This window comes from Aphanomyces invadans, assembly GCF_000520115.1.
Source record: "Aphanomyces invadans strain NJM9701 unplaced genomic scaffold supercont1.15, whole genome shotgun sequence".
Lineage (NCBI taxonomy): Eukaryota > Oomycota > Saprolegniomycetes > Saprolegniales > Verrucalvaceae > Aphanomyces > Aphanomyces invadans.
The window spans coordinates 309,006-331,769 of record NW_008580160.1 but is presented as its reverse complement, the minus strand read 5'-3'; the positions used below and the strand labels follow the sequence as shown (position 1 = coordinate 331,769).

The following is a 22,764-nucleotide window of genomic DNA, read 5'->3' as shown; positions in this document are numbered from 1 at the left end:
GTCTTATGAACGTTCGAAAATTTGTTTCAAACAAAGGTGAAGCTTCAGGCATCGAAAACGCGACCTCGAAAGTGCTAGGTGGGCTGGAACATGCTTGATGGCTGAACCAGGGCATTTCAGCCTTCAACTATTGCTCCTCCGAGCTGCCACCTCACTCTAGTAAACAAAACCGCTTGTTTCGATTGACTTTGGGCCTTGCCAGTGCGTTGTGGAGGGGTGCATTGCTGGGGCAATACGGGGGGACCCATCCTTGGACATTCGTTCGACCGAAGCGTCTGTTTCGACTCAGCGACAGATTGTTGTCACCGCCATCGCTCAAGTCGACTCCATCACAAGTGTAAGAATTAACATCATCATACAAGCTCATCGGTCTCAGTCCACAGCGTACTCCGAGCAGTGCGCTCAACGGCACAAAAAGGACCGCAAGGCAATGCGTCGCTGGCTGATTGTGCTGCCAGACACATGGGCTAGACGGGGGTCGTTGTAAAACCAGTGGATGGCGTCCAATTGGTCGTGGTGGTTGATGCCGTCCAAGCTGCGGACAGTCGCGATGAGCATGTGAATGGATGGTGGCGGGACCGCACCGACCCCAAATGTCGCATGTTCGTCGAAACCTTCAGGGGGACTGGGGCGAGATGGATGCCCCGGAATGATTTTCTGGATCACTTGAAACTCCGCATCCAGATGCAACTCGTTTGACAACGGCATGTTGTACGCCCGCGCCGCTGTCGCCGTCACGCGCGCGTCAAGCATAAGAATGCTTTTCGCCAGAGCCTCATACTGCAGCGCATACATTCCAGCAGCATCCACCACCCTCTTATCCAGACTTTCCAGTCGTCTAGTAAGGTAAGTCGTGGACTTGGCTTTCTTGTTTGGGCGAGGATTGTCATCGACGGCCCCCTTGCCGTCCATTTCGTCGGGGTCTTTGTCGCCACCGTCGACGTCCATCTCGTCGGGGTCGTTGTCACCTTCATCGACCACGCCCCCGTCGTCACTTCCTTCGTTGCTACTATATTCGCTGTCCACGATTTGCTTGGAGTTGTCGGGGGCTTGATTGTTGTTGCCAGTGACTGCCGCCATCTCGTTGTCCGGAACTTGGCGCATTGGAAGGGACATAACAGTTGTGGTAGAGACTTTGACCGTTGTTGAGCGAAGCATGCAATGACAGAATAACAGGACTCGTGGGGCGAGAATTCGCGTTGTGGCCGTTGGGAAATCTGTTTTCCGAATGGCAGGATCGTCCGAGAAATGGCCTTTCCCCCAGGAGATGTGTTTAAAACGTCCACGAGTTGTCTCTCAGCACGTCGAGCTGTCAGCTCGAGATGCTCGTTTTCAGCTCGTCCCAACCATGTCGAGCAAGTCAGTGCCCCTTTAGCTCGTGCCTTCGTCCCCCTTCTGTCATGCATGGGCAGGCATTGTCGACAAGCGGCTGCGCAACGTTCGCCCTTCGTTCGCCCTCGTCGGCATGGCATGCGTAGTTGCCGCTGCATTCGGCGTGAGGCCATTGTGATCGCAAGCCCCCGTCATGCCTGTGAACTATTGCTTCTATTTTGGCGGATTTTTGTTGTTTTTCAATTATTTCATTTCTCTAAAATAGAGACAATTTCGTATGAAACCGTGCCATGTTTTATACTCATGGATGGATTTTGAGAGGTTTTCTCGTTTGTGCCCTTGGCTGGTTTGGCGCGGCAACAAACCAACTGGCAAGTGGACCACGACGGCCATGGTGCACGGGAGCAGCAGCGGCAGCAAGAAGAAGACAAAGAAGGCTGCGAAGCGGAAGCCCGTGAATCTCCAGCCGCAGTACCTGAGTAAGTTTCCTAAACTCGACCACGACCACGACGACCCCGACGACGGAGGTGTCGATGTCCACGAGCACGTCTCTCACGACATGTATCCTTCGAACCACGCAGAGTACGCCCAGGGCGATTTCCACATGCATAGGTATCTCGTCTTTGCTGTGCCAGTGCATATCGTTGACTTTGTCGTGCGCAGTACGTGCAGCGATGGCAAATTTCGACCGGCGGAAGTTGTTGCCAAGGCGGCCGCGAACGGCGTCATGTTCCTGTCGCTGACCGATCATGACACGATGGCCGGTGTCACGGAAGCCATGGAGGCCGGTCGGTCGCTGGGGGTGTTTGTACTTCCTGGCGTCGAGATCAGCGCCGAGGAAAAAGGCGCCGAGAATCTGCATATTCTGGGGTATTTTTGCCCAGGAACGGACTCGGTCGAGATTGAAGCAAAGCTTCTGGCAATTCGACAAGCCAGACACAAGCGCGGCAAAGAGATGCTGCGGAAGCTGGTGCGTCGTCAACCCATCTTGTGTCTTACGAAACGAGATCGTCTAGGCAGACATGGGGATTCAACTGAACTGGGAGCGGGTGTTGCAGATCGCCGGCGAAGCAGCGCCCGGCCGACCTCACGTGGCAGAGGCGCTGGTCGAAGGCGGACACGTGAGCACGTTTCGAGAAGCGTTTTCGAGGTACTTGAGCAACGACGGGCCAGCGTATGCCGAGGTAATTGTAACAACCTCCTTGACGATCACCACGATGGACGAGGGGAGTGTTGAATGAACCCGTCTCCATTTAGGGAGAGCACTTCCCCCCACAAGGTAGTGCGGCCGCAGTAGAGTGCTTGCACCCCTGGACGGCAAATGCATTGAACCAACGACGTCGTCATGGTTGCCTGTAGATGCGATTCGCATGATTGAAAACGCCGGTGGTGTGTCAGGTTCGTGTCAGGCGGCGCAAGTGGAGTGGTGCTGACTTGTGGCGCCAGTGCTCGCGCATCCATGGTGCTGCAAGGACCCCCTGACGCTCGTCCCGACGCTGGCAGCAGCGGGCATTCATGTACGTCAAGCGATCGTTTCCATTGCTTTGCTGCTGTGGACAGTTGAAACCTTTCGCGACGGTCAAATTTCGTTAGGGTGTCGAGGTGTATCATGACTCGGGCAAAATCGACTTGTACGGGAGCCTCGCGACCGAGTCGAATCTGCTCAAGGTAAGCCATGAAGTTGGCGCGTTGTGGCATGGTGAACGCTTTGTATAGCTGGGCGGATCCGATTTTCACGGGATCGACTCCATGACGGAGCATGCCCCTGGCGACATCCCGCTGCCTCGGAAGCACATTGATCTCTTCCTGGACATGTGCAAGGTCAAATGGACAGTGCCGCTCTTGGCCAAGGTCAACCAAATGTGCTCGAGCGCGAACGATGTCGAAAGAACGACCATCTGGACTGCCATGCTTGGCATCGTGCAAGACACAGTCGCAGCAGCATACAGCAATGCCGTCACGTTGACGCATGTGGTGGATGGCCACTACACAGACATCGAGATTGTCAAGGTCGCTGCACCTGCTGCCGTCGACTCATTAGGATAGAACGTTGCGATGGCGCACCCTCATTGTAAGGAGATGAAGCCCACCTTGTGGGTCCCGCCCTCGACGACATTGAGAAACGTGGCATGGGCCTTGAAACACTACACTCCATCGTCGCGGCCGACCGCACTGCACGCAGCACTAGCACATGGAGATGCTTGTACCAACAGGTCGTAGGTAGAATGAAAGCGAAGGAAGGCTTGGCTGCTTCCTCCAGATCTCTCATACTGTTCTGCACCGTCGTTGCAGGTGATCGTGCATGACGACGTTCTAGATACAGCACTGTGCAGCGAGGCACGACCAGAAGTTGCAAAACGCCGCGATCACGTCGCTCAAGGTTGACGAAGAAATGGACGAGGACATTCAGTTGAACAGCATACGATTTACTGACGTAAGCGGGATGTCTGCAATGGCGGGGGTATTGGCGTCGCGCTGGACGTCGAGCTCGTCATCGGTCAGTGTGATTGTGTACTGGTCTTGGTGGCAACGTAAGTCGGACGAAATGCCACGTTGGAAGATGGATCGTACCTCGTATAGTGTTGTATGAGTCCAAGGGCGCTGTCGATACCCAGTTGATGGCAATGTAGACCACCAACAGCGCCATCAGAGTCATGGCGAGCATTGCCGGAACAGCGAGGGCCCAATACCGCGAAGGGTAATACGTGATTCCGTACGATGCCAAGATCGAGTCGGGTACATATGCCCACAGAAGGTAGCAAACTACACAATCGATAGATCATGGCTTCGTTTTGGAGAACCAACCATGAAGATCGACTCACCAAACACGACAATCGACGCAATCCACCCAGCAAACCCGTAAATTTCCATTTGCATCGCCGTGATACGCTGCGTTTCCAAGAACGACATGCTGGGAGGCATCGCAACACCTTCCATAATGTCAGAGAGCTTACGATCTCCTTTACGATGGCCCATCATGTCCGTGGACGACTTGCGGCGGTTCGAGCCGCCATCCGCAGACGATCTCCGTCGCACCATTTCCAAAGTGCCAAAATGTGCCCGGATAAAATACATTTTCCGTAACACCATGCACGAGTGCATGTCATTTGACCAGCGTTCTCGTCCCAGTTTATTCAAATTTTGTATTGTATAGTAGAATTAAGGTATTTGACCCATCTGACATATCTTTCGATTCGACCATTCCCGCGTTGTCGCATGCGGTGCCGCGAGTGGTTGGAAGAATGCTGCTCGGGCACGGCGCTGTTCCTGTGCAATGGGATCGACCTGTCGTGCGGGGTTGCGCTAGTGGCGTACGGATCCTACCTTGGTTTGAACCACTTTGCGCCGGAATGGCTGTTTGCCCCGCTTCTCGCACTAGGTGGACTCCTTGTCATCACTGCACTCATGAGCTGGTGCGGGTCGGCCTGTCGGTCATGCACGCCACTTCTCCTCCTTTCGTCATGGCTCCTCGTTCTCGTGGCGCTGTTTGAGCTTGTGTTGGCGATCGTGATCCTCACACAAGGAAGTGCGATCGAGCGGTTCCTCCAGGACCACCAAGTTGAGCTGCACATCACTGACGACGAACTCCGGCTCCTGAAAACGCACAAGTTCATCCCTGCGTACGTCCTCATAGGGTTGTTCGTGATGGAAGTGTTTCGGTACTGCTGCAGCTCGTTCCTCCGACGTTCCCGTACGTGGCCATCCATTCTTCTTGGATGGACTCACATCGACCATCCAGGCCACGAGAACAAGTACGCTTACATGAATCTAAAGAACCTCAAAGACATGGAAGCTGAGCTCGTTCGGGACAGCCGCAAGCAAGACCTGTCGTCCAAGTACGAGAACCTCAAGGGCCACTATAAGGCCAAATACTCGCAGCCCCTCGTGGCCGACTAGTGGCCTCTACGCGCTTCATGTGTAGCGTTGCGCTGCCTGTCCTTCAATACGTTCTAACTTGTTACGTGACTCCTGCGACCGTACCATACACAGCAAAATTGCACCTGGGCAACGCTGTTTCACACTTTGTGGGCGACAGACCTCTCTAGCACAGGCAGCTCGACCACGTTACGGCTTCATGGTCCATGACGTTATCTCCATTGGCACCTCATAAGCATAGCACTCTTGCCAGCAACGGCTACATGTTTGGGTGCATCGATAGCTACGCCTTGGGCTCAATCGTCCGCGACGCCTTCCACTTGAGGAACCCATCGAGGTCGGACGTGACAAAGTCGACAAACAAGTGGAACTTTTGATGCGCGCGGATGACACCGAGGCTGATGCGGGCCTGGTCGAGCAGGGCCGTGTCGCTCTTGGTGGCGTTCTTGATCAGGTCAAAATTGCGCTCCATCATTTCGGCGGCCAAGTTGAAGTCTTTGGCGGCGCTGTAGAGGAGCCCAAGGCGGCGACATGCCTCGGCCTGGGCCACGACGTTTTCTAAACCAAGACAGTTCGTGCCCTCGTTTCGACGGTGCGATGTAGATGATGACGCTACCGATCTTTTCGGCAGTGATCAAGTACTCCTTGAGGTAGTCCATCGCTTGCGACGCGTGCCCGGTCGCTTCGAACGTTGTGGCAAGGGCAGCATACGCATTGCACTCGCCGTCCGTATCGCCCAAGTTCTTGCACATGACGAGCTAGGACCACGACGAGTAAGTCCTTTTGTTAAACGTTGACATGTGGAGGGCGTACATAGTCTTTGAGGTAGACGAGGGCGTCCGTGGGCTGGTTCATGGCGTTAAAGCAGCACCCGATGCGGTAATGGCCAGCCGCGACGTTGGTCAAGTCCTTGGCTTCTTGGGCGCACTACGGCCATCCATTTCCGTGAGAGTTCGTACACTTCGTGTCTTGGATCGATGCCACCAACTTGAAGGAATTTCGCATGGATCGCAATGGCTTGGTCGTACTCGCGTTTGGTTTCGTGCTGTCGCGCAACCTCCTCGTACACCTTGCTCAGCTGGGCCATCGCAGCGGCCTCGGCCCGATTCGATTCGTGCGCGCCCGCTGCGCGCATCTGGGTAACGAGCGCAAGGTGAAGCTCGTGGTTTTCTTTGGCCTTGTGGAATTCCTTGAGGCCGTAGTATGCATTGCCCAAATTCTCGAGCGCCGCCAATTCAAAGTCCTGGTTGCGGGAGATGCGGGCAATCTCGAGGCACTTTTCGTGGAAAAACACTCCCGTTCGGAGGTCTTGCTGGTCCTAGAACGGTGTCCACCATCATACACGAGCGAGCCATCTTGAACGCCCTACCATGAAGTACACAGCGAGCTTCTCGTACGATTCAAACACGTGGATGACGTCCCCTTGGCGCCGTGCCTTCTCGGCCGCGGTGAGATGGTCACGAAGAAATTTGATTTGCGCGGGCGAGATCGCGACTGGTTCCTTCATTTCCTGGCCATCCGCCGTCACTAGACAGCGTTGAGGGAGACACTCATCCAGTCTAAGGTTACCGTGCGTGTCTACGCGATGCACGAGGTAAAACAAGTCAACGAACGACTGCACGAGCCCTTCGCGCAAGACAGCAGCACACACTTCGCGCTTGTCCACGAGCGAGCACATGGCTGGATTGTTGCTGTCGCCATAGCCATCGCTCGAGTCAGCGTAGGACGCATGTCGAATCGGCTGCTTGCGTACAGGCTTGGTCCCTACAGCCGGCACGCGCACCGACATCGAGTTGAAAAGGCGCGGCCGTTTTGCAACGTTGACATGGCATGAAACGAATGCGCCAGTCGGGCGCGATGCGGCCTAGACCTGACTGTGGATGCCGTTAGGTGTACATTGCTGGAATCACGGGGGGAAGCGCCCCCACATCCCGGGAATGTTTGAGGTGGCACAGTCTGGTGTACTAGGGTGATATCACTCGGTAGTTTGTGGCTCGGCGTCGCCTTGGACGTGTGTTATCCTCCAGGAGTGCTCGTGCCCTTGTTGCAAGGGGGATGTGACAGCTTTCCATGGCGTTTTGAATTACTCGAAGATTGAATGTGGCGCCCCAACCATTGAATGAGGTACATCCCGCAGGTGCCCAAGGCAACCCAAGGGTCCATCGGGCCCTTGTCTCGCCCACGCATGCATCGGCCATCGCTCCGTGCGCAGTCGGAACGCATCCGTTCTTGGCGACGATGACAGGCCTTTGCCCCTGTTTACTCAACACCTCGGGATGCGACACGCCAGATGCCATTTTTCTGGTGCATCCTACCACATGAGGTCCGATTCATGATTCGTCCACAGCGGCGGGGGCGCAATCACAGGCCGCGTTATTGCGTTCTCCATGATCATATTTCGTTTATTCACGTTCGCACGATGGCTGCCCAGAATAACATGAAGTACACTGGCCAAGCGGCGTTTGCCCCTGGGTTCGACCTCAAGCCTCACTCGTTTGCCCCCCGGCCGTTCGATGACGATTATGATGTGGAAATCCAAGTCACGCACTGCGGCATCTGCGGCTCCGACTTGCATACGGTGTCTGGGGGGTGGGGCGCGATCCAGTACCCCATTGTTGTCGGCCATGAAATCATCGGCAAGGTCGTGCGCATTGGGCGGAAGGTGGATGCGACCAAGTTTGCGGTCGGGACGCGCGTAGGTATTGGCGCCCAGTGCGCGAGCTGCCTCGACTGTTCGTACTGTGGTCGCGAAATGGAACAGCTCTGCCCCGACATGAAATGGACGTACAACAGCACGATCGACTTGCCCAACGGCGAACAGTACATCACTCAAGGCGGATATGCCGACTTTTTCCGTTGCCACAACAAGTTTGCATTTGTGATTCCCGACGCGTTGCCGTCGGCGATCGCGGCGCCTTTGATGTGTGCTGGGGTGACAACGTACTCGCCACTCAAAAAGTATAACGTTGGCCCGGGAATGAAAGTGGGCGTGTTGGGGATTGGCGGACTCGGCCACCTCGGCATTCAGTGGGCCGTTGCCATGGGCGCGACCGTGACCGCTCTTTCGTCCTCATCTAAGAAGGAGGCCGATTGCAAGGATGTCCTTGGTGCCCATGCGTATCTGAACTACTCGGACCCTGCGCAAGTGGCGGCCGCCGCCCAATCGCTCGACCTCATTTTGTGCACGTCCTACAGCGACAAGACCGACTGGGGAATGCTCCTGGGACTGGTCGCCACTGAAGGCAAGTTCGTGCTTGTGGGGCTCCCCGAAGTGCCCATCTCGTTCCACGCGTTCACCCTCGTCCCGCGCAACATCACGTTCGTCGGCTCCATCATCGGATCGCCTTCCGACATCGAAGATATGCTTCTGTTTGCCGTTGAGAAGAACGTGCGGTCGATCGTTCAGGTCATGCCCATGGCCGAGGCTGCCGCAGCGATGCAAAAGGTGCACGCTGGCGAAGCCCGGTTCCGCATCGTCCTCGAGAACTAGCGACAAGTCGAACGGAGTTGTGCCAGATAAATGTATAGTTACAAGTTGCACCCGATAACCAAACGCTGTGGGACCACCAAAGCGAGATTGAGTGGCACGAGAGCAAATCCTGAGTGGAGAACTGTTGTCGCGGGGCCTAGAGGGGCCAAGAGGAAAGGGTGAGCCGTCATACCGCACCACAGCGAGTGCCGCACGTTGGACAGCACTCTGTATTCGAATGTCAGCTACGACTCGCTCGACCATTGTCGCACCTTCAACAGTCGCAGGATGGGACAGCAGAAACGGCCAAGGACTTCCTGCACACTTACCTTTGGTTGGCATGGTGAAACCTGCTCATGCCGGCTCACTTAAGCCATACCTTGGTTGTCCTTCCTCCACATGTGTCACCATGGCCACGGCCGCGGCAACTTTTCTCCAGCGATCCCCAAGTTGTGTGACTGACCAATGACAAGACAGGGAAAATACGGATAATCCATAATCCGGATAAAGCACTTGGCGGGAAGCTTGAATTCGTGTCATTTTGCAAGTCAAAAGGCGGCGCGAAGGACGAGAAATGGGGTACACGCCGTGGCTCAAGCAGGAACTCCTCGAGCGCTGCCTGGAGCGCGTCGTCAAGGACGCGCTAAAGAAGGCCGACTTGACTCACGTGCACTTGACCAACGAGCGCGTCACAGTTGTCGCGGAGGACTTTATCACTCAGCTCACGACAGCAACAGCATACATCACAGACGTCACGGAAGGACGGCAACAGTTCGTTGTGCGAGCTTGTGACGTCGTCCGCGGCGCACATGCAATTGGTGTCAAGCTGTATGGGTACGACGATGCCTCGGACGAATCAAGGCTAGCTCTGCTGCATGGCGAAACCGCTCCATCCCAAACCGTGGTGGAGTCTGAGCCACGAACGCTGCACAGTGCGGACGACGATATTGTTGATGTTGGTTCACTTGAATCATCAGAAGCGGACACCTCCGAAAGTGACGACGCCAGTGCTTCGGACGACGACGATGTCATTTCGCTAGGGGATGGTGAGTTCTCCGACTGTGACGCACCTGACGAAGTCCACCCCGGCAAGATCAACGAAGACAATCCTTATGCCCTCCCTCGTCGGGTCATGTTGCGGCTCTTTCGCGACATTTGCTCTCAAGTGAAGTTGGAAGTGATGCCGATCACGCGAAAGGCGCTCAGCGCCTACCACAACATGGCCGAAGCCCTCTTGTTTCCGCTCGTTGCGTCATGCTTACAAGAGCTTTCGTCGCAGCCTCCCCTCGTGTCTTTGTCGTCACCGTCCATAAGTACCACCCCCACGTTAAACCGAAGGTCCGGTGGTAAGAAGCGCTTGAGCGGCGATGTCTTTCCGCCGATGGCCGCAGCTTCTCAGAAACGAAAGTCGCCACGGCTGGCTCACAAGTCCATGCGTGTACACTTGACTTTCCAAGATGAAACCAAGTCCCCCATGACGAAGTCCGCAACGAAACAACTCACGGCTAGATCGACGCCACCTGCATCCCACAGGCGCACGGCCGCCGCATGAAGTGCGAGCTTCCCAAGGATAGCAAGCACCCAACTCAAACAACACAGACCTACACGGCAGCCGAGGCATGAAGGAATCACAGGACGGTCATGGGCACCTCGTCTTCTCGTACGATAAACTAACTGTACGCTCCCAATGAACCCGTTCGATGGAGCTGAAAGAGTTCCGCATGCCAGGCATCGCTGCTTGTCGCCCTGCTATGCACTCCCGTCATGGCAACCCCGTTGAGTTTCCAGTCCCACGGCAAATGTCGGCTCAGTCAGCTCTGCGTGGAAGCGTTTGCGAAGCAGATGCCGACGGTGGTCGAACCAAGGCGATGCAACCTCCAGGACGCTCCAATTCGCCATTACAAACATAAAATCGAAGGGGTTGCGCGGACAGTGCTGTGCTGGTATCCCTCTGTGCTGATGTGGATGTTTCACGCGTCGCCAATCGGTCAAGATTGTGACGTTGTCGGCACAACAAGGGCCGCACCTCCTTCGACAGGTGCTGCATCTGATGGCCAGGCGCCAGTCTCGTCGACCGGCCAGTTGGATGCCGTTCGAGCGTCCTTGGGCACGAGGATCTCGCGGGTCGCTACGTCCACGCTTTTCAGCTCTACCGAGAAAGACTTAGGAGACGGGTGGCGTCACATGCAGCGGGTGGTGACGCACCCTGCCACGTAAAATTGAACAAGACCGGCGGGTCGACGTTCTGAGGCAGCGCAAGAGGGAACCCCGCCGGATCTTGGCGGAGCTCGTCGAAGAACGGATGGGCAGCAGCCTCCAACGGCTTGATCCGTCTGCAAACAATATCGTTAGCACGGTGCGAGACATGTTGCGCCCCAGCGAACTCTCCCAATTATCGTGATCAAGGGACGTACTTGGTGGGGTCGTATTCGAGCATCTTGGTGATGAGGTCGATGGCTTCAGGCGGCGTCCGACTACGGAAGACCTTGGACCACGGATGCGCGTTGATTTCAGGGAACTGGAACTCGGTATAATTCGGGTTCATCGCTTCGATCTGGTCCCGCGTCGGCGTCCCCAGCACCTTGATGATCTCGACAAGCTGATCGACGCCGCTCTCTCCGGGAAACAGGGGCGACCCAAGCAAGAGCTCGCCAAAGACACACCCGAGGGACCAGACGTCGATCGCAGTCGTGTAGTCTGTCGCGCCGAAGATGAGCTCCGGCGCGCGGTAGTACCGTGAGCATATGTACGACACATTCGGCTCGTTCTTCTGGAGCATTTTGGCACTGAAAGAGCGGTCAATACACAGACAATGCACGGATCGAGGGTGTACCTGCCAAAGTCACAGATCTTGACGACGTGCGAGGTCGGGTTCAAGAGGAGGTTCTGCGGCTTGATGTCGCGGTGGCAGACTCCCATCGAATGCGTGTACCCCAGCGCCCGACAGATCTGGTATATGTACAATTTCACCAGCACGATCGGCATGAGTTGCTTGCTGCGCTGGAGCTGTCGGGCAACACCGTACAGTGTGTCGGGGATGTATTCCATGACAAGGTTCAAGTACAATTCGTCGGGCTAGATGGAAGCGGGTCAACCACAGCCAAGATGAAGTGGCCTCAAATCGTCGTAGCGGAAAAGGGGGCGTACCTTTTCGCCGTTGCAGTAGAAGCAGTGTTTGAGCTGGACAATGTTGTCGTGCTGGAGCTGGCGCATGATTTGCATCTCGCGGTTCTTAAAACGCTTGTCCTGGAGCACCTTCTTGATTGCCACGACTTCACCCGTCTCTTCGATCGTTGCTTGGAACACAACGCCAAAGCTGCCGTTGCCAATGATGCGCTCTGCAGAGTAGTTGATTGTCTTGCCCTGCACAAACACACACGAGCATGACGACGTGTTTGATGGTCAGAAAAACTGTACATCGGCCATCGTGTGTGTCGAACTAGAGATGCCAACACCCCTAGCATCGCCTTCAGCAGCATCCGACTGTCGCGGCGCAACTGCCGTCGCCGCCGGCATCGTCGGCTTACTCATGCGAAGTTTCGACTTTTTCGCCCCCCTGCGCAAACACTTGGATCTCCCAATATGCGATATTCATTGGACAAAACTGTTTGCATTGTTCAATTCGGTGGCATTTCATTGGGTAGGTTTCGTTTTAATTTTGCTGATAAACATGATTTATATCCAATACATATGTTGAATTCGACGTCCACCTGCATTCATTTCTTTGTTCCACTTGCTCGATGACGTCCTTGGCAGTGGCGCGCTCGCTCTGGCGGAGGTCCTTTGCAACCAATATCTACGTGGAAGGTGCGACGTGATGGGAGATACAGCCGAACGAATAGTCTGGACATTCAGGTGCATGTTGTTTGGCCTTCTAGGAATACATTGGCGAACAGATGCCCATCGCCTTCGACAAGCCTTTGAACCGTTCGGCCCTGTGCTCCGAGGTATCTCTGTTGTCTCCACTTCCTGCTTGCTTACAATAATGGACACAGTGTCATTTGCGCCGACGCAGGAAGAAAACATCTACTTGACAGGGTGCGTCAGCTTCAAAAAAGCCGACGACGCCTTTCAAGCGATTCTCGCTATGAACGGCCAAGTACGTTCCATCCTTCTCAGCACGATGGGCTTCACACTCTTGACCTTAGGAACTTGACGGGCGCCTCTTGAAAGTAGACTATTATGATGGCTCGTTGGACGATTAACTCGACTCGATTTGTTTGGTCGCCGGCAGTTTGGGAACAGAGAGTTAGGAAGGCGTGTCCACGATCAAAAGACTCATTCGTCTTGTCTCGGACGGCGGCATACAGTCTTTCATGGGCCGACGACCTAATGTCCTTCTTCCCTCGCCATGTACACAAGTCGCGGGGATCGCTGCACATTCAAACTCCACCGATCGGAATGTCATTGCCGAGGTGAGGATCATGCAAGAGCGAGATAAGGCACTGGGATGACCAGTCGGGCCTTTTGAATGTGTCCTCCATGCAAGCGACCTCCAGGTTTCCACCGCACCATCCATGTCGTGGAGTTTGAGCTCCCTTACACCTTGACGCCAGCGAGTACATTCGTCGACGTTGGACACATGTTGTCTTGTTGTGTGCTTCCGCGAGCAGAATCCTCGATGTCCACCATGGCCTCCTTCGTCCTCTCGATCTCAGTCCATCCTTCGGTTGAGTAAGACGAGAGGGACTCAAGCCGATGCGAGTGTGACGATGCTTCAACCGCGGCGGCCAGCGCATAGCGAGGGATGCACCGTCTCCCTGGCGGTGTGTGCCACGAAGGGCGAAGGGAAGGCGTAGCATTCGTATGCATATCAATGGTATGTTTTTTGGATGAATCACTTCTCAATATCTGCCCACTGCTTACACCACCGAGATATCCACGTCCGGACGCAGCTTGAGGCACGTGTTGAGGACATCGTGGATGCGATGGCTGGTAAACTTGGCGAGCAACTCCTTCTTCTCCGCGGGCGACTTGCTGTCGCCGCCGGCACTGAGGGCTTGCTCCGTCAGCGTGTAGTCGAATCGAGGGGCCCACTTTCGCGTCCCAAGACGTGCCGTCATCGAGCAATTGTCGACCATATACGCGACGCCGCGCGCGTGCATGAACGGGTTGAGCGAGTCCGTCGCTTCGATCACGCTTTCGTTGGCGATCTCGGAATACCCGTGGCCGTGGTCGAGAAGCACGTCGATTTGGGCCATCATCATGGCCACGTACATGCCGGCAGTCGTCGGATGCAGCTTGAGCTTGGAAGGATCGCGGGATCGGCGGAGGTCCTCACCGAGTTTCCACATCCACCGATGTTCCAATGTCGCCAGCATGGGGAAGCCGCGCGCTTGGCGATCGACGGCCATGTTGACCGATCGGATTTCGTTGCCGCTCGCCACTTCGTCGTAGATTTCTTCCAGGACCTCGCGCGAAGGATGGTACGCAGCCGTGTACGCCGCTTCAAACGCTTCTTTGTCGGCCCCGCTGAACGATTCGTAGACCGCCAACAGACCGTGGTGCGAAATGAGCGTATTCAATGGCCCTGTCAAGCTGTCGGCAGCGTCGTGGAAGGCCTCTGCGGGCGTCTTGCCTTCATGAACGTAATGACGGAAAAGCGCTTCAATCAGGCCGTACACGCCACCGAGAAGCACGCCACGTTCGCCGTAGATGTCCGATTTGTACTCTTCTCGAAGGGTCGTGGGGAACGAGTATGGAGAACCAAGCGCGACACTCCAGCCCAACGCGTGGTCAATCGCCTTGCCGTTCACGTCCTGGTGAACTGCAACACTAGCATTGATACCGGCAGTGCCGCCGTTGTTCTGCGCCGCTTGCACATACAGACGGCGCACGGACGGACCCATGCCCTTGGGCGCCACCATCACGACGTTGATGGACGACGGGAACGATTCGCCCACAGAGTCCAAATGACCGAGGAGGTAACCGTGCGACAGTCCGAGAGTCGCACCAGGCTTCAGGCGCTGGAAAATATCTTTGTACGACGACACACTCGCGGCGTCGCTGATGAGAAGGAGCACCATGTCGGACTCAGCGAGCACGTCGTTTTGATTGCCCAACGTGTTGGATTCTTCCGTGAACCCTGCGGCGCGGGCCTTGGCCAGGGACGACGAGTTCGGTCGTAGACCCACCTTCACGCGAATATCGGTGCCCTTCAATGAGTCGCGCAAATTTTGGGCTTGCGCGGGGGCTTGGGAACCCCATCCCACGACACCGATCTGCTTGACGCCTGCGAACGCCTTGGGGAGGAGCGGAAAGAGATGTCGACCACCGGCAAGGATTTGTTCGGTGCGGTCCGCCATTGTGGCAGTCTGGACATGCTCTTGGAATGTTTTCGATTGAAACGAGCGCGTACTGGCAGCGGCGAGTGGGAGTTTTGGCATGGCGCGGGAAGTTAGTGGCGTCGTGAGCTTCCACATGGGCGCTGCAATTCCAATAATGAAAGATACATCCTTGGGGCAGAATTCGACCTTGAAAACTGTGTGGGGGTACTCACTTAAGTGCGACTTAGTTCACTTGAAAATTGTATTGCCTTAAATGTAGCATGACATAATGCATGCACGTTCATGCGTTCAATCAAATTATGCAATTGCCTCTTTACATTGCGATGCATTTTTATTTTGCAATGAAATGCTGACATTTAGCACAGCACCATAGCGAACTCAAGTGTAGTGTTGGTGGTTCTGACGTCCGATTCGGGTTGAATCGGAAATATGTGGATATCATGGTGCGGCCATCCAAATTTGCGCAACCAGGTCGAGCGCATTGCGGGTGAGGGGCAACCAGGTGGCTGCGCGAGCGCTGGGAGGTCGACGCGATATGTCCGAAGCGTCTTCTCTTTCGTTATTCTCTCACACCACTCCGGGCTGTCGCCAACAGTTTAGGGCAGGCTGCTGCCTTTGTCAACCACGAAGCCAGGACACAACGATCGTGATGCCGTCGTTGCGGTCCCGTCCTGAATTTGCCCCCGCATGCATCCCTCGCGAGCCATGGCTTGCTCCGCCAACGATTGTGGCGCGCCATCACCCGACGAAAATGATCGTGGCTCTCGGCTGTTCGGTGTTGGCGCAATCAAGCGTTGCGAATAGTGTACGGTATACTTGACGTCAAGTCGGAACTAGTGTACGGTACAGTCCACCCCTCGAATATCCGTGAGGAATATCCGGATACTGTGATATCCTCGACGACATTCGTACCATCATGGACGCGGAGGCGGCGATACGCAGCATTACGCTCGAGAACTCGGCGCACGTGCTGTCGGATGTAAGTCAGCAAGACGGCGGTGGTCTGGGGAAGAGTAGGTGTCTCTCACACGGGACGACATGTGTGTTGGGTAGGGTCGTACGATTCATTACCGTGTCGAGCGACAGATCGGATATGGGTCGTTTGGCGCGGTATTCCACGTCGTGGTCGAGGAAACGGGGGAGGTTGTCGCGATCAAGAAGATCTTTCAAGACAAACGTATCAAGAACCGAGAACTCCAAATCATGCGGCAACTGCATCATGCCAACATTGTGCATCTTAAACACAGCTTCTATTCACGCATCGAAAACGTACGTGGCGAGGCACCCCGCGTCACTCTTTCCGATTGCTTGAACAACGCGCATAGAGTGACGACTTGTACCTGAATCTCGTCCTCGAGTACATTCCCCAGACCATCTACGGCGTCGTGTGCCAAATGAAAGAGCGCCGCGTCCGCCTCCCGCTGATCTACGTCAAGTTGTATGTGTATCAGCTCTGCTGCGCCCTCGGATACCTCCACTCCCTCGGCATCTGCCACCGTGACATCAAACCCCAGAATGTGCTTTTGCATCCAGCCACGCATGTTGTCAAATTGTGCGACTTTGGCAGGTCCGTCGATCACGATCGCAGCGCTCCAGGTATTCTTTGCATTGCTTACGCCGCCTCTGTCATGCTGCAGCGCCAAGATGCTCCAGCCGTCGGAACCGAATGTGTCGTACATATGCTCGCGATTTTACCGCGCTCCGGAACTCATCCTTGGCGCGACCGACTACACAACTGCAATCGGTAGGCATTCAGAAGGAGCTCTGCCGCTTTTGTTGACGGCAGGGTCTCGTAGACGTGTGGTCCCTTGGGTGTGTTTTTGCCGAGCTTCTGCTGTCGGAGCCGCTGTTTCCAGGTGAGAGCGGCGTCGACCAGCTGCTCAACATCATCAAAGTCGTGGGAACGCCGAGCCGCGCCGAGCTGGAAGCCATGAATCCCAAGCATACGGACTTTCGCTTGCCTCGCGTGCATCCTCGTCTCGCCGCAGTCTTCCCACCGGCCACATGCCCGCCCGAAGCCCTCGACTTGCTCCAACGCATGCTCACGTATTCTCCCGCGAGGTACGTGTCGCTCCACCCGTCACCGACCGATGCGATCGCCGTGGTGCATAGGCGATTGCACCCCCTGGCTGCTGCAGCGCACCCTTTCTTTGACGAACTTCGGTGAGTGTGGATCGTGCTGCCATCGACGCCAGCAATCGGTCTTTGACTACCGTTCCAGTGGCGAAATCGATGGTGCGCTTTTTGTTCTAAGTGGGGTTTGTGGCCTAGACAACCTACCGCTGTGCTCCCGAACAACGTCAAGATGCCTCCGTTGTACCCGTTTACATTGCAAGGTAACTCTTGCAGCAACCCGACCGTCGCTTGACACACGTCGAATGCCGTGGCTGTAGAACTGTCGCAAGTGGACCTGGCGACGCGGGAAAGCATCGTGCCGCCGCATGCACGCAATACGTGGAATTGGTGTCGATGGCCCGAGCGATCGTAGCAGTCGACTTGTCATGGAACGATTCCAACTCGCACATGGTGGCATACTTCTCTGGGGGTGGTGGTCGCTATCGCTGGTCACCCGTATGCCAAAGCATATTCGCCACAACGCCGAGTAGAACGATTCAAGTCACGCAGCTACACCCTACAGACACTCGAACTACCGTCACATGCATATCGAGGTGCGCAAACCCCATGCACTTGGTCAAAGCAACGAAGTCGGTGACCCCACAGTCGAAGCGCGATGCAGAGCGTGTGGTGGGCCAAGATGAGTAGCGTGAGGGTTCAATGTGGCTTTAGGGCCATGTCAAAACCCGAGCTGCCTTTGCAACGAACGCGCCGCCATGTTGTCGATGCTCATGTCCAACACAAACAATTCGTTTGAGTGCATTCAACGAGACATTGGAGAAAAACGAAATCGAGATCGATGGGTCGTGGGGCTACAGCACCAGGAGATCTGGCGCGTGGTTGTTGTTGCTGGCGGTGCCGTCGTGGTCATTGACGTCCGAGGTGGGAGCTTCTGGCACGGATGGGCACTTCGTTATCGATGGCTTCGACTTGGATGTTTTGTTGAATATGGCTTCGGCAGGGGCGTGATGCGACGAGGAGGACGGACGTGGACGGTGGCCGGCCGACGTGTGCAGCTGACGGCGGGTGGTGGGCGAGCGAACCGCTCCAGACAAGGCCGAGAGCCGCGGGCCCGAGTCCGCCACGCCGGTGCGTTCAATGCCCGCGCTTGTACTGGGACGCTGATGGCCCGTCCTACGTACTCATGCGTCAGGTCCACATGGTTGGCAATCCAAGGTACAATCGAGCGGCGCGGTCTTGTTGCAGGTCGAGTTTGGTCTTTTGAATGGTCTAGACATGCGGCGCACGACGTCATGCGCAAGCGGCCAGCCGGTCGCGGCCAGTACCTGTCGCATCACTTGAAGCGAGATTTCGTTTTGCATGATCAACGCGGTGAGCTCGACATCGACGTTGGCGGCTTCGTCGAGAATCTAGGCAGCGCAGAGTGTGCTAGGCGAGCGAGGAATGGCGCAGCATATACTTCTTCTTTCGACTGCTTGGCGGACATCGTTTCGTCCGTCGCTTGGCGGGTTGCCAGCATCGTGCGAAGTTTGTGCACTTGTCTCGTCAGGGCGGCGTTTTCGTCCTGAAACACATCGGCATCGCATTGCTGAGGCGATTCCGTGGGCCAACGGCCTGTGACGAACCTGCAGTGCTTTGATGGATGCTGCCTTGGCTGTCCCTGCGCTGGTTTCACCGCTGTCGTTGTAGTCGGGTGGTGCGTGGCGAAGGGTGGCCTTGAGTGCTTGGATTTCTTCCTGTAAGATCGGGATGTTGTTGTTCTCGATGCGCAACCGATGGTTGGCTTCCAAGAGCCTTTCCATCGTTGCATCCGACGCACTCGACTTGTACATGTCGACGCTAGCCTACACATCTCGTCGAGTTGTCAGCTTCACCAAGGACGACAAGGCAAAGCGCCGCGACCAATGTTGCCCGCCAGTCGACAGCCCAAAACGTCACTCAGACACGAAGCCGACAACCGAGCAGCCTCCAAGACGCGGGATGTACCTCCAAGTGTTCAATGTGTTTGAGTAGCTTTCGAATGGTAGCGTGGGGATCGGATGGGTCGACGATGGAGTGTGTGGCGAGAGGCGCGGGGGTGGCCATGGGGCACGGCGCGCTTCGACCACCACCGTCTTCCGCGTCCGACGGAAGAGGGACTGCCTCAAGCGCGGGATTCGGATTCGCCTGCCGCATTTTGCCCACAAACCTTTGAACACAAATCACACGTGTGCCATCCATGCCAAAAGAGGATCGTACGTGGACGAAGGCGTTGCGAGTGCGGCGTCAGTAGCACTTGCTGGCGAGTCTTGCGTCGGGCGATGGCCATCAACACCCTATCAAGCACGTCGAAGCTTCTAGACGTGGAGAGAAGGGCACGTGGGGTCGCACCTGCGCCAAGTACTCGAGCAAGATGGAGTTGTTATTGAGAAAATCATCGCGAAACAGGTGAACAGGGCCGCGCAAGGACGCGAGCGACGCTTCCTTCTCGGCAACTGCGTTTTCCACTCAGCCTCGAGGACGCATCGCGCCAACATGCATCGACAGATGAGCTGCATGCACGTACCAGTGTCCAGAAGCGAACTGCGCGACGACATGCGGGTCAAACTGCTCGTCGTGGGCGGGGCTGGCGGAGCCGTGGACGGTCGACACGACGGTGGCAGGGGCTGCTGTTCAAGCAGCAGTTCGCGATCCAAAGCATGGATGGTGTCACCTGGACGAGGCATTCATGACGCGCTGGAGGTGGAACATGCAAACATACCATCGAGTTCTTTTAGTCGAGTGAGCCGACTCAGCACGAGGTATTTATACCCCTTGACGCGGGCGCATGGGTTTCCGTCCAAGTCTAGTCCCCGCAGCTTGTGAAGATGCCGGCAGGTGTGCATGACGCCGTCAAAGTCAGTCAGTTGGTTTCCAAACACGGACACGTGGACAAGCTGCGGAAACGACCGCAGGTGCGCAATCGACGTTAGCTAGGCAGGAAGAAATGGGACAGGGTTGGTTGATGGGCAGGCATACTTTGTTGTTGGCCACGTAAAGTTTTTGCAAACCAAAGCACTGAAGCGTGTCAAGGGATGCGATTTGATTGAAATTCACGTTGAGCTAGCCAGGCGAGGCTGTCAGGCCTGAGGTGGATGGCATCGTGGGATGCGGCGGTACCTCAACGAGGTTGGTGAGATGCTGAAAATGATTTAACGACTCGAGAGCGTTGTGGGACAGCGATAAGAGCTCGAGCGACACGAGCTTCTTCGCGCACGCTTCGTCCAGTCGTTCGATGCCTTCGTTACGCAGCAAGAGCTAAAGCACAAGTCACCGAGTCACCACTGCACGTCGACTTACCTCCTTCGTCCCCACGATGTCGTATACGCCAACGTGATCCAACAAAAAGTCCTCCGTAATGGCCACCGGTTCTCGCGCCATGATTGATGCCGTAACGGGGTTCGCGGAGTGTGGGGTCGTGTCGGTTTCGGATGAAACCGTTCCAGTCGCCGTTGCAACGATGGGAGGGAGCGAATTGCATGCTGTGTCTCGTTTTTTTATGCCGCCGACGCCATCGAGGCGAGTGGCGGGGGAGGATGCACCTGAGGGTCGTATCCAGTGGGTGGTGATACTGCGATGGCAGCGCTGATAACCTCCACGAACGTCAGCGACCCAAAAGAATTCTAACGTTATTTGTACGGTGGTTGACGATGGTGGGGGCGCGACCCTGTCGTCATGTGTGGCAGAGCCGAATGCGAAGTGAGTTGGGGGGGCGGTCGATGGGGGCGGGGGGACTTTCGATTGTCGGTGTCCTCGGGGTGTTGGAATCCGAGCTTTTCATCGAACTTGTTCAACTTTGAAAAGACAGAGGAACTGATGTCTCCGTCGGGGCGAGTACGTACCCCCCATCGATCCATGTGCTAGAAAAACAAATTCCCCCGTTGAGCCACGTAAAGCTCTGGACAAAACGAATGTTTCTTTGCCATGACGACTCACCCGAAGCACCATGTCCTTGGCCGCAGAGTACTGAGCTTCGAGCGCTACGCACGAGAATGTGTAAAATGTGCGCGTGTACGTATTATGTGATTCAGCTGGGGTACGTGCAAGCAAGTCGCTCAACTTACCCTGCAATGCTACTTTCTCCTCCTTGTGCACTTGAGCGAAAGGTCGCTGCCGCGCCGCGCCGCTGCTCACGTTGACTGTGGCTGGACGCGAGCGCGAAGCGGGTTTAGTCGGTAGCGCCGCCTTGTGGTTATGGGAGGTGATGGCAGACGCAGGGCGACGGGGAGTGATTGTGCTTTCTTCTGCACGGTGCTTGTCAGAGGATTCGTCATCTGTCTGCATGAGCGGGTCGAACCCAAGGTGGTGTTTAACCATGGCGGTGGCAAACGAGTCGCGGCGTCGAATCACGCTGTTCCTGTGGGGTCGCAATGGTCGTGCAACTGGTGTGCCGTCGACAGTTGACGGTGCGGTCGGATGCTCGATCGCGACCGCGTCGTCGTCGTTGTTACTGCGGCAGGGAAGAAGCTGGCGCAACTCAATGCGACTGACTTTGGTCGGCTTGGTCGCGACAAACTCCTTCATGTGGCCATCCTGTGCAATGCTGGCCTCGTACGCGCGCAACTCGCGGCGCAGCGATTGAATCGCAGCGTCGTCCATGAGCTTGGCCGTGTACGACCCCACGGACTCGCTGATCTCGACAGGAATCACTGCATTGTCGTTGCCATCGTTGTTGTCGGATGGTCGCATCTCCAATGGCATCGGATCTCGTACCGCCGCCGGTTGTGTGGCAGGGCTACGGCGGTTACGTCAGCGTTACGAAGACAAAGTTCAAATGCAATGCCGGTCCACGCATGCAAATCGCTCCCACACCGCGCTTTCGACGTCGCAAGTCCCTCCACGGAGCTAGCGACAAGCCCAAGCGCGCTGACCACTACTGCCAAGGGTTGCTCAAGCAGCCAAACCACTGCCGCCGAGGACCGGTGTCCATCACAGTGGGCTGCATGGAAGTTGCTTTGTACTGCACCAGCGGCAATGATGATGAACATGTATTGATGCGTGAACCTAAGTGACTGGAAGGCACTGGGAATAGTACACGTTGAACGCCATGCAAGCAAACGTCTTGTTTTGGCAGCAGTTGGAAAACGTTTGCGTTCGGCTTTGGCCGCCGCATTGACTCCAGTCGTCGGCGCAAGTTGCCGAGGACGAAGAGGTTGTGGCAGGCTTCGTGTGGGGCATGTTTGGTGTGACCGAGGAGCGGGAGTCGCCGTGGTGGTTGCGGAAGTGGTCGAAGGAAATACACAGCCCAGCACGCCAGACGAAATGGTCTTGCATTCGGCGTCAGCTGGAGCGACGCACTTGCTCCCTGTGGGACCATTCGAGTAGCTCTTGAGCGCCGGGACGCAGTTGGCTGACGCTATGTCGCCTCGCTTCGGGCACGCGCCGGTCACTCCTCCACAGACAATGGGTGCATTGATGCAGTACGTGGCATCTCCCACGACACTCACGGGCGTACACACGGCGCTGTTGCGGAGGTGCACGTGGTTCGCGACAACGATACTCAATATCGACGACGCCCATGCCATGAGCCACTTCGCCATCATTATTACGTTAGGTCGAATGTTGTCTTGAAAATGCAACTTGCACTGACATAAAACTTAGCCAATCAATTCTTACTGAGTCGAACTGTGAACCAATGAAACATGTAGAATAATCTATTTTGAGCCAATGAAAAGGATCGAAAGAAGCAAGGCATTTGATCACAAC

At 55.9% G+C, this 22,764-nt stretch overlaps 13 protein-coding genes across 17 annotated transcripts; 6 read left to right on the top strand and 7 right to left on the bottom strand.

Annotated features, from left to right (window-relative positions):
* Positions 1 to 402: 402 nt before the first annotated feature.
* On the bottom strand, positions 403 to 1,080 carry H310_07773 (hypothetical protein; the record flags this gene model as incomplete). Its single annotated transcript, XM_008873267.1, has 1 exon — positions 403 to 1,080. The coding sequence occupies one exon, from the start codon at positions 1,078 to 1,080 to the stop codon at positions 403 to 405; it is 678 nt and encodes a 225-aa protein (XP_008871489.1).
* A 585-nt stretch (positions 1,081 to 1,665) lies between these two features.
* On the top strand, positions 1,666 to 3,467 carry H310_07772. Of its 2 annotated transcripts, XM_008873266.1 has the most exons (9): positions 1,666 to 1,811; positions 1,914 to 1,944; positions 1,996 to 2,302; positions 2,349 to 2,516; positions 2,590 to 2,611; positions 2,692 to 2,730; positions 2,779 to 2,849; positions 2,926 to 3,000; positions 3,049 to 3,467. In XM_008873266.1, the coding sequence occupies exons 1-9, from the start codon at positions 1,724 to 1,726 to the stop codon at positions 3,376 to 3,378; spliced, it is 1,131 nt and encodes a 376-aa protein (XP_008871488.1). In that variant the 5' UTR covers positions 1,666 to 1,723; the 3' UTR covers positions 3,379 to 3,467. The 2 variants fall into 2 exon arrangements, with proteins under 2 accessions (XP_008871488.1, XP_008871487.1); XM_008873265.1 differs by having other exon boundaries at positions 1,666 to 1,944.
* A 246-nt stretch (positions 3,468 to 3,713) lies between these two features.
* H310_07771 lies at positions 3,714 to 4,376 on the bottom strand. 2 transcript variants are annotated; one of them, XM_008873263.1, is made up of 3 exons: positions 4,155 to 4,376; positions 3,904 to 4,095; positions 3,714 to 3,851 (listed from the first exon to the last, which is right to left on the bottom strand). In XM_008873263.1, the coding sequence occupies exons 1-3, from the start codon at positions 4,369 to 4,371 to the stop codon at positions 3,739 to 3,741; spliced, it is 522 nt and encodes a 173-aa protein (XP_008871485.1). In that variant the 5' UTR covers positions 4,372 to 4,376; the 3' UTR covers positions 3,714 to 3,738. The 2 variants fall into 2 exon arrangements, with proteins under 2 accessions (XP_008871485.1, XP_008871486.1); XM_008873264.1 differs by having other exon boundaries at positions 3,714 to 3,846.
* Positions 4,377 to 4,533: 157 nt separating this feature from the next.
* H310_07770 (hypothetical protein) lies at positions 4,534 to 5,366 on the top strand. The gene is made up of 2 exons (XM_008873262.1): positions 4,534 to 5,023; positions 5,072 to 5,366. Exons 1-2 carry the CDS (start codon positions 4,549 to 4,551, stop codon positions 5,227 to 5,229), a joined length of 633 nt encoding a protein of 210 aa, XP_008871484.1. The 5' UTR covers positions 4,534 to 4,548; the 3' UTR covers positions 5,230 to 5,366.
* A 14-nt stretch (positions 5,367 to 5,380) lies between these two features.
* H310_07769 lies at positions 5,381 to 7,568 on the bottom strand. 2 transcript variants are annotated; one of them, XM_008873260.1, is made up of 6 exons: positions 6,778 to 7,568; positions 6,578 to 6,735; positions 6,197 to 6,526; positions 6,022 to 6,135; positions 5,825 to 5,966; positions 5,381 to 5,766 (listed from the first exon to the last, which is right to left on the bottom strand). In XM_008873260.1, exons 1-6 carry the CDS (start codon positions 6,995 to 6,997, stop codon positions 5,492 to 5,494), a joined length of 1,239 nt encoding a protein of 412 aa, XP_008871482.1. In that variant the 5' UTR covers positions 6,998 to 7,568; the 3' UTR covers positions 5,381 to 5,491. The 2 variants fall into 2 exon arrangements, with proteins under 2 accessions (XP_008871482.1, XP_008871483.1); XM_008873261.1 differs by having other exon boundaries at positions 5,381 to 5,966.
* Positions 7,559 to 8,963, top strand: H310_07768 (hypothetical protein). Its single transcript, XM_008873259.1, has one exon. It carries the CDS (start codon positions 7,628 to 7,630, stop codon positions 8,696 to 8,698), a length of 1,071 nt encoding a protein of 356 aa, XP_008871481.1. The 5' UTR covers positions 7,559 to 7,627; the 3' UTR covers positions 8,699 to 8,963.
* Positions 8,964 to 9,231: 268 nt separating this feature from the next.
* H310_07767 (hypothetical protein) lies at positions 9,232 to 10,474 on the top strand. The gene is made up of 2 exons (XM_008873258.1): positions 9,232 to 10,353; positions 10,406 to 10,474. The coding sequence occupies exon 1, from the start codon at positions 9,252 to 9,254 to the stop codon at positions 10,227 to 10,229; it is 978 nt and encodes a 325-aa protein (XP_008871480.1). The 5' UTR covers positions 9,232 to 9,251; the 3' UTR covers positions 10,230 to 10,353; positions 10,406 to 10,474.
* On the bottom strand, positions 10,449 to 12,242 carry H310_07766 (CMGC/GSK protein kinase). Its single transcript, XM_008873257.1, has 6 exons — positions 12,095 to 12,242; positions 11,825 to 12,040; positions 11,511 to 11,752; positions 11,092 to 11,463; positions 10,883 to 11,010; positions 10,449 to 10,826 (listed from the first exon to the last, which is right to left on the bottom strand). Exons 1-6 carry the CDS (start codon positions 12,206 to 12,208, stop codon positions 10,666 to 10,668), a joined length of 1,233 nt encoding a protein of 410 aa, XP_008871479.1. The 5' UTR covers positions 12,209 to 12,242; the 3' UTR covers positions 10,449 to 10,665.
* Positions 12,243 to 12,403: 161 nt separating this feature from the next.
* On the top strand, positions 12,404 to 12,993 carry H310_07765 (hypothetical protein). The gene is made up of 4 exons (XM_008873256.1): positions 12,404 to 12,484; positions 12,556 to 12,624; positions 12,673 to 12,776; positions 12,826 to 12,993. The coding sequence occupies exons 1-4, from the start codon at positions 12,418 to 12,420 to the stop codon at positions 12,880 to 12,882; spliced, it is 297 nt and encodes a 98-aa protein (XP_008871478.1). The 5' UTR covers positions 12,404 to 12,417; the 3' UTR covers positions 12,883 to 12,993.
* Positions 12,994 to 13,478: 485 nt separating this feature from the next.
* On the bottom strand, positions 13,479 to 15,108 carry H310_07764 (ketol-acid reductoisomerase). The gene has a single exon (XM_008873255.1). The coding sequence runs from the start codon at positions 15,097 to 15,099 to the stop codon at positions 13,540 to 13,542; it is 1,560 nt and encodes a 519-aa protein (XP_008871477.1). The 5' UTR covers positions 15,100 to 15,108; the 3' UTR covers positions 13,479 to 13,539.
* A 750-nt stretch (positions 15,109 to 15,858) lies between these two features.
* On the top strand, positions 15,859 to 17,581 carry H310_07763. 2 transcript variants are annotated; one of them, XM_008873254.1, is made up of 9 exons: positions 15,859 to 15,943; positions 16,018 to 16,233; positions 16,290 to 16,531; positions 16,602 to 16,708; positions 16,761 to 16,820; positions 16,860 to 17,025; positions 17,077 to 17,127; positions 17,236 to 17,300; positions 17,358 to 17,581. In XM_008873254.1, the coding sequence occupies exons 1-9, from the start codon at positions 15,881 to 15,883 to the stop codon at positions 17,450 to 17,452; spliced, it is 1,065 nt and encodes a 354-aa protein (XP_008871476.1). In that variant the 5' UTR covers positions 15,859 to 15,880; the 3' UTR covers positions 17,453 to 17,581. The 2 variants fall into 2 exon arrangements, with proteins under 2 accessions (XP_008871476.1, XP_008871475.1); XM_008873253.1 differs by having other exon boundaries at positions 16,761 to 17,025.
* Positions 17,582 to 17,811: 230 nt separating this feature from the next.
* H310_07762 (hypothetical protein) lies at positions 17,812 to 20,479 on the bottom strand. The gene is made up of 13 exons (XM_008873252.1): positions 20,359 to 20,479; positions 20,179 to 20,316; positions 20,038 to 20,121; positions 19,781 to 19,991; positions 19,586 to 19,732; positions 19,411 to 19,514; positions 19,279 to 19,355; positions 19,027 to 19,228; positions 18,666 to 18,884; positions 18,500 to 18,604; positions 18,366 to 18,449; positions 18,260 to 18,309; positions 17,812 to 18,213 (listed from the first exon to the last, which is right to left on the bottom strand). The coding sequence occupies exons 1-13, from the start codon at positions 20,437 to 20,439 to the stop codon at positions 17,892 to 17,894; spliced, it is 1,824 nt and encodes a 607-aa protein (XP_008871474.1). The 5' UTR covers positions 20,440 to 20,479; the 3' UTR covers positions 17,812 to 17,891.
* A 189-nt stretch (positions 20,480 to 20,668) lies between these two features.
* H310_07761 (hypothetical protein) lies at positions 20,669 to 21,812 on the bottom strand. Its single transcript, XM_008873251.1, has 3 exons — positions 21,123 to 21,812; positions 20,995 to 21,038; positions 20,669 to 20,918 (listed from the first exon to the last, which is right to left on the bottom strand). Exons 1-3 carry the CDS (start codon positions 21,757 to 21,759, stop codon positions 20,688 to 20,690), a joined length of 912 nt encoding a protein of 303 aa, XP_008871473.1. The 5' UTR covers positions 21,760 to 21,812; the 3' UTR covers positions 20,669 to 20,687.
* Positions 21,813 to 22,764: the final 952 nt, after the last annotated feature.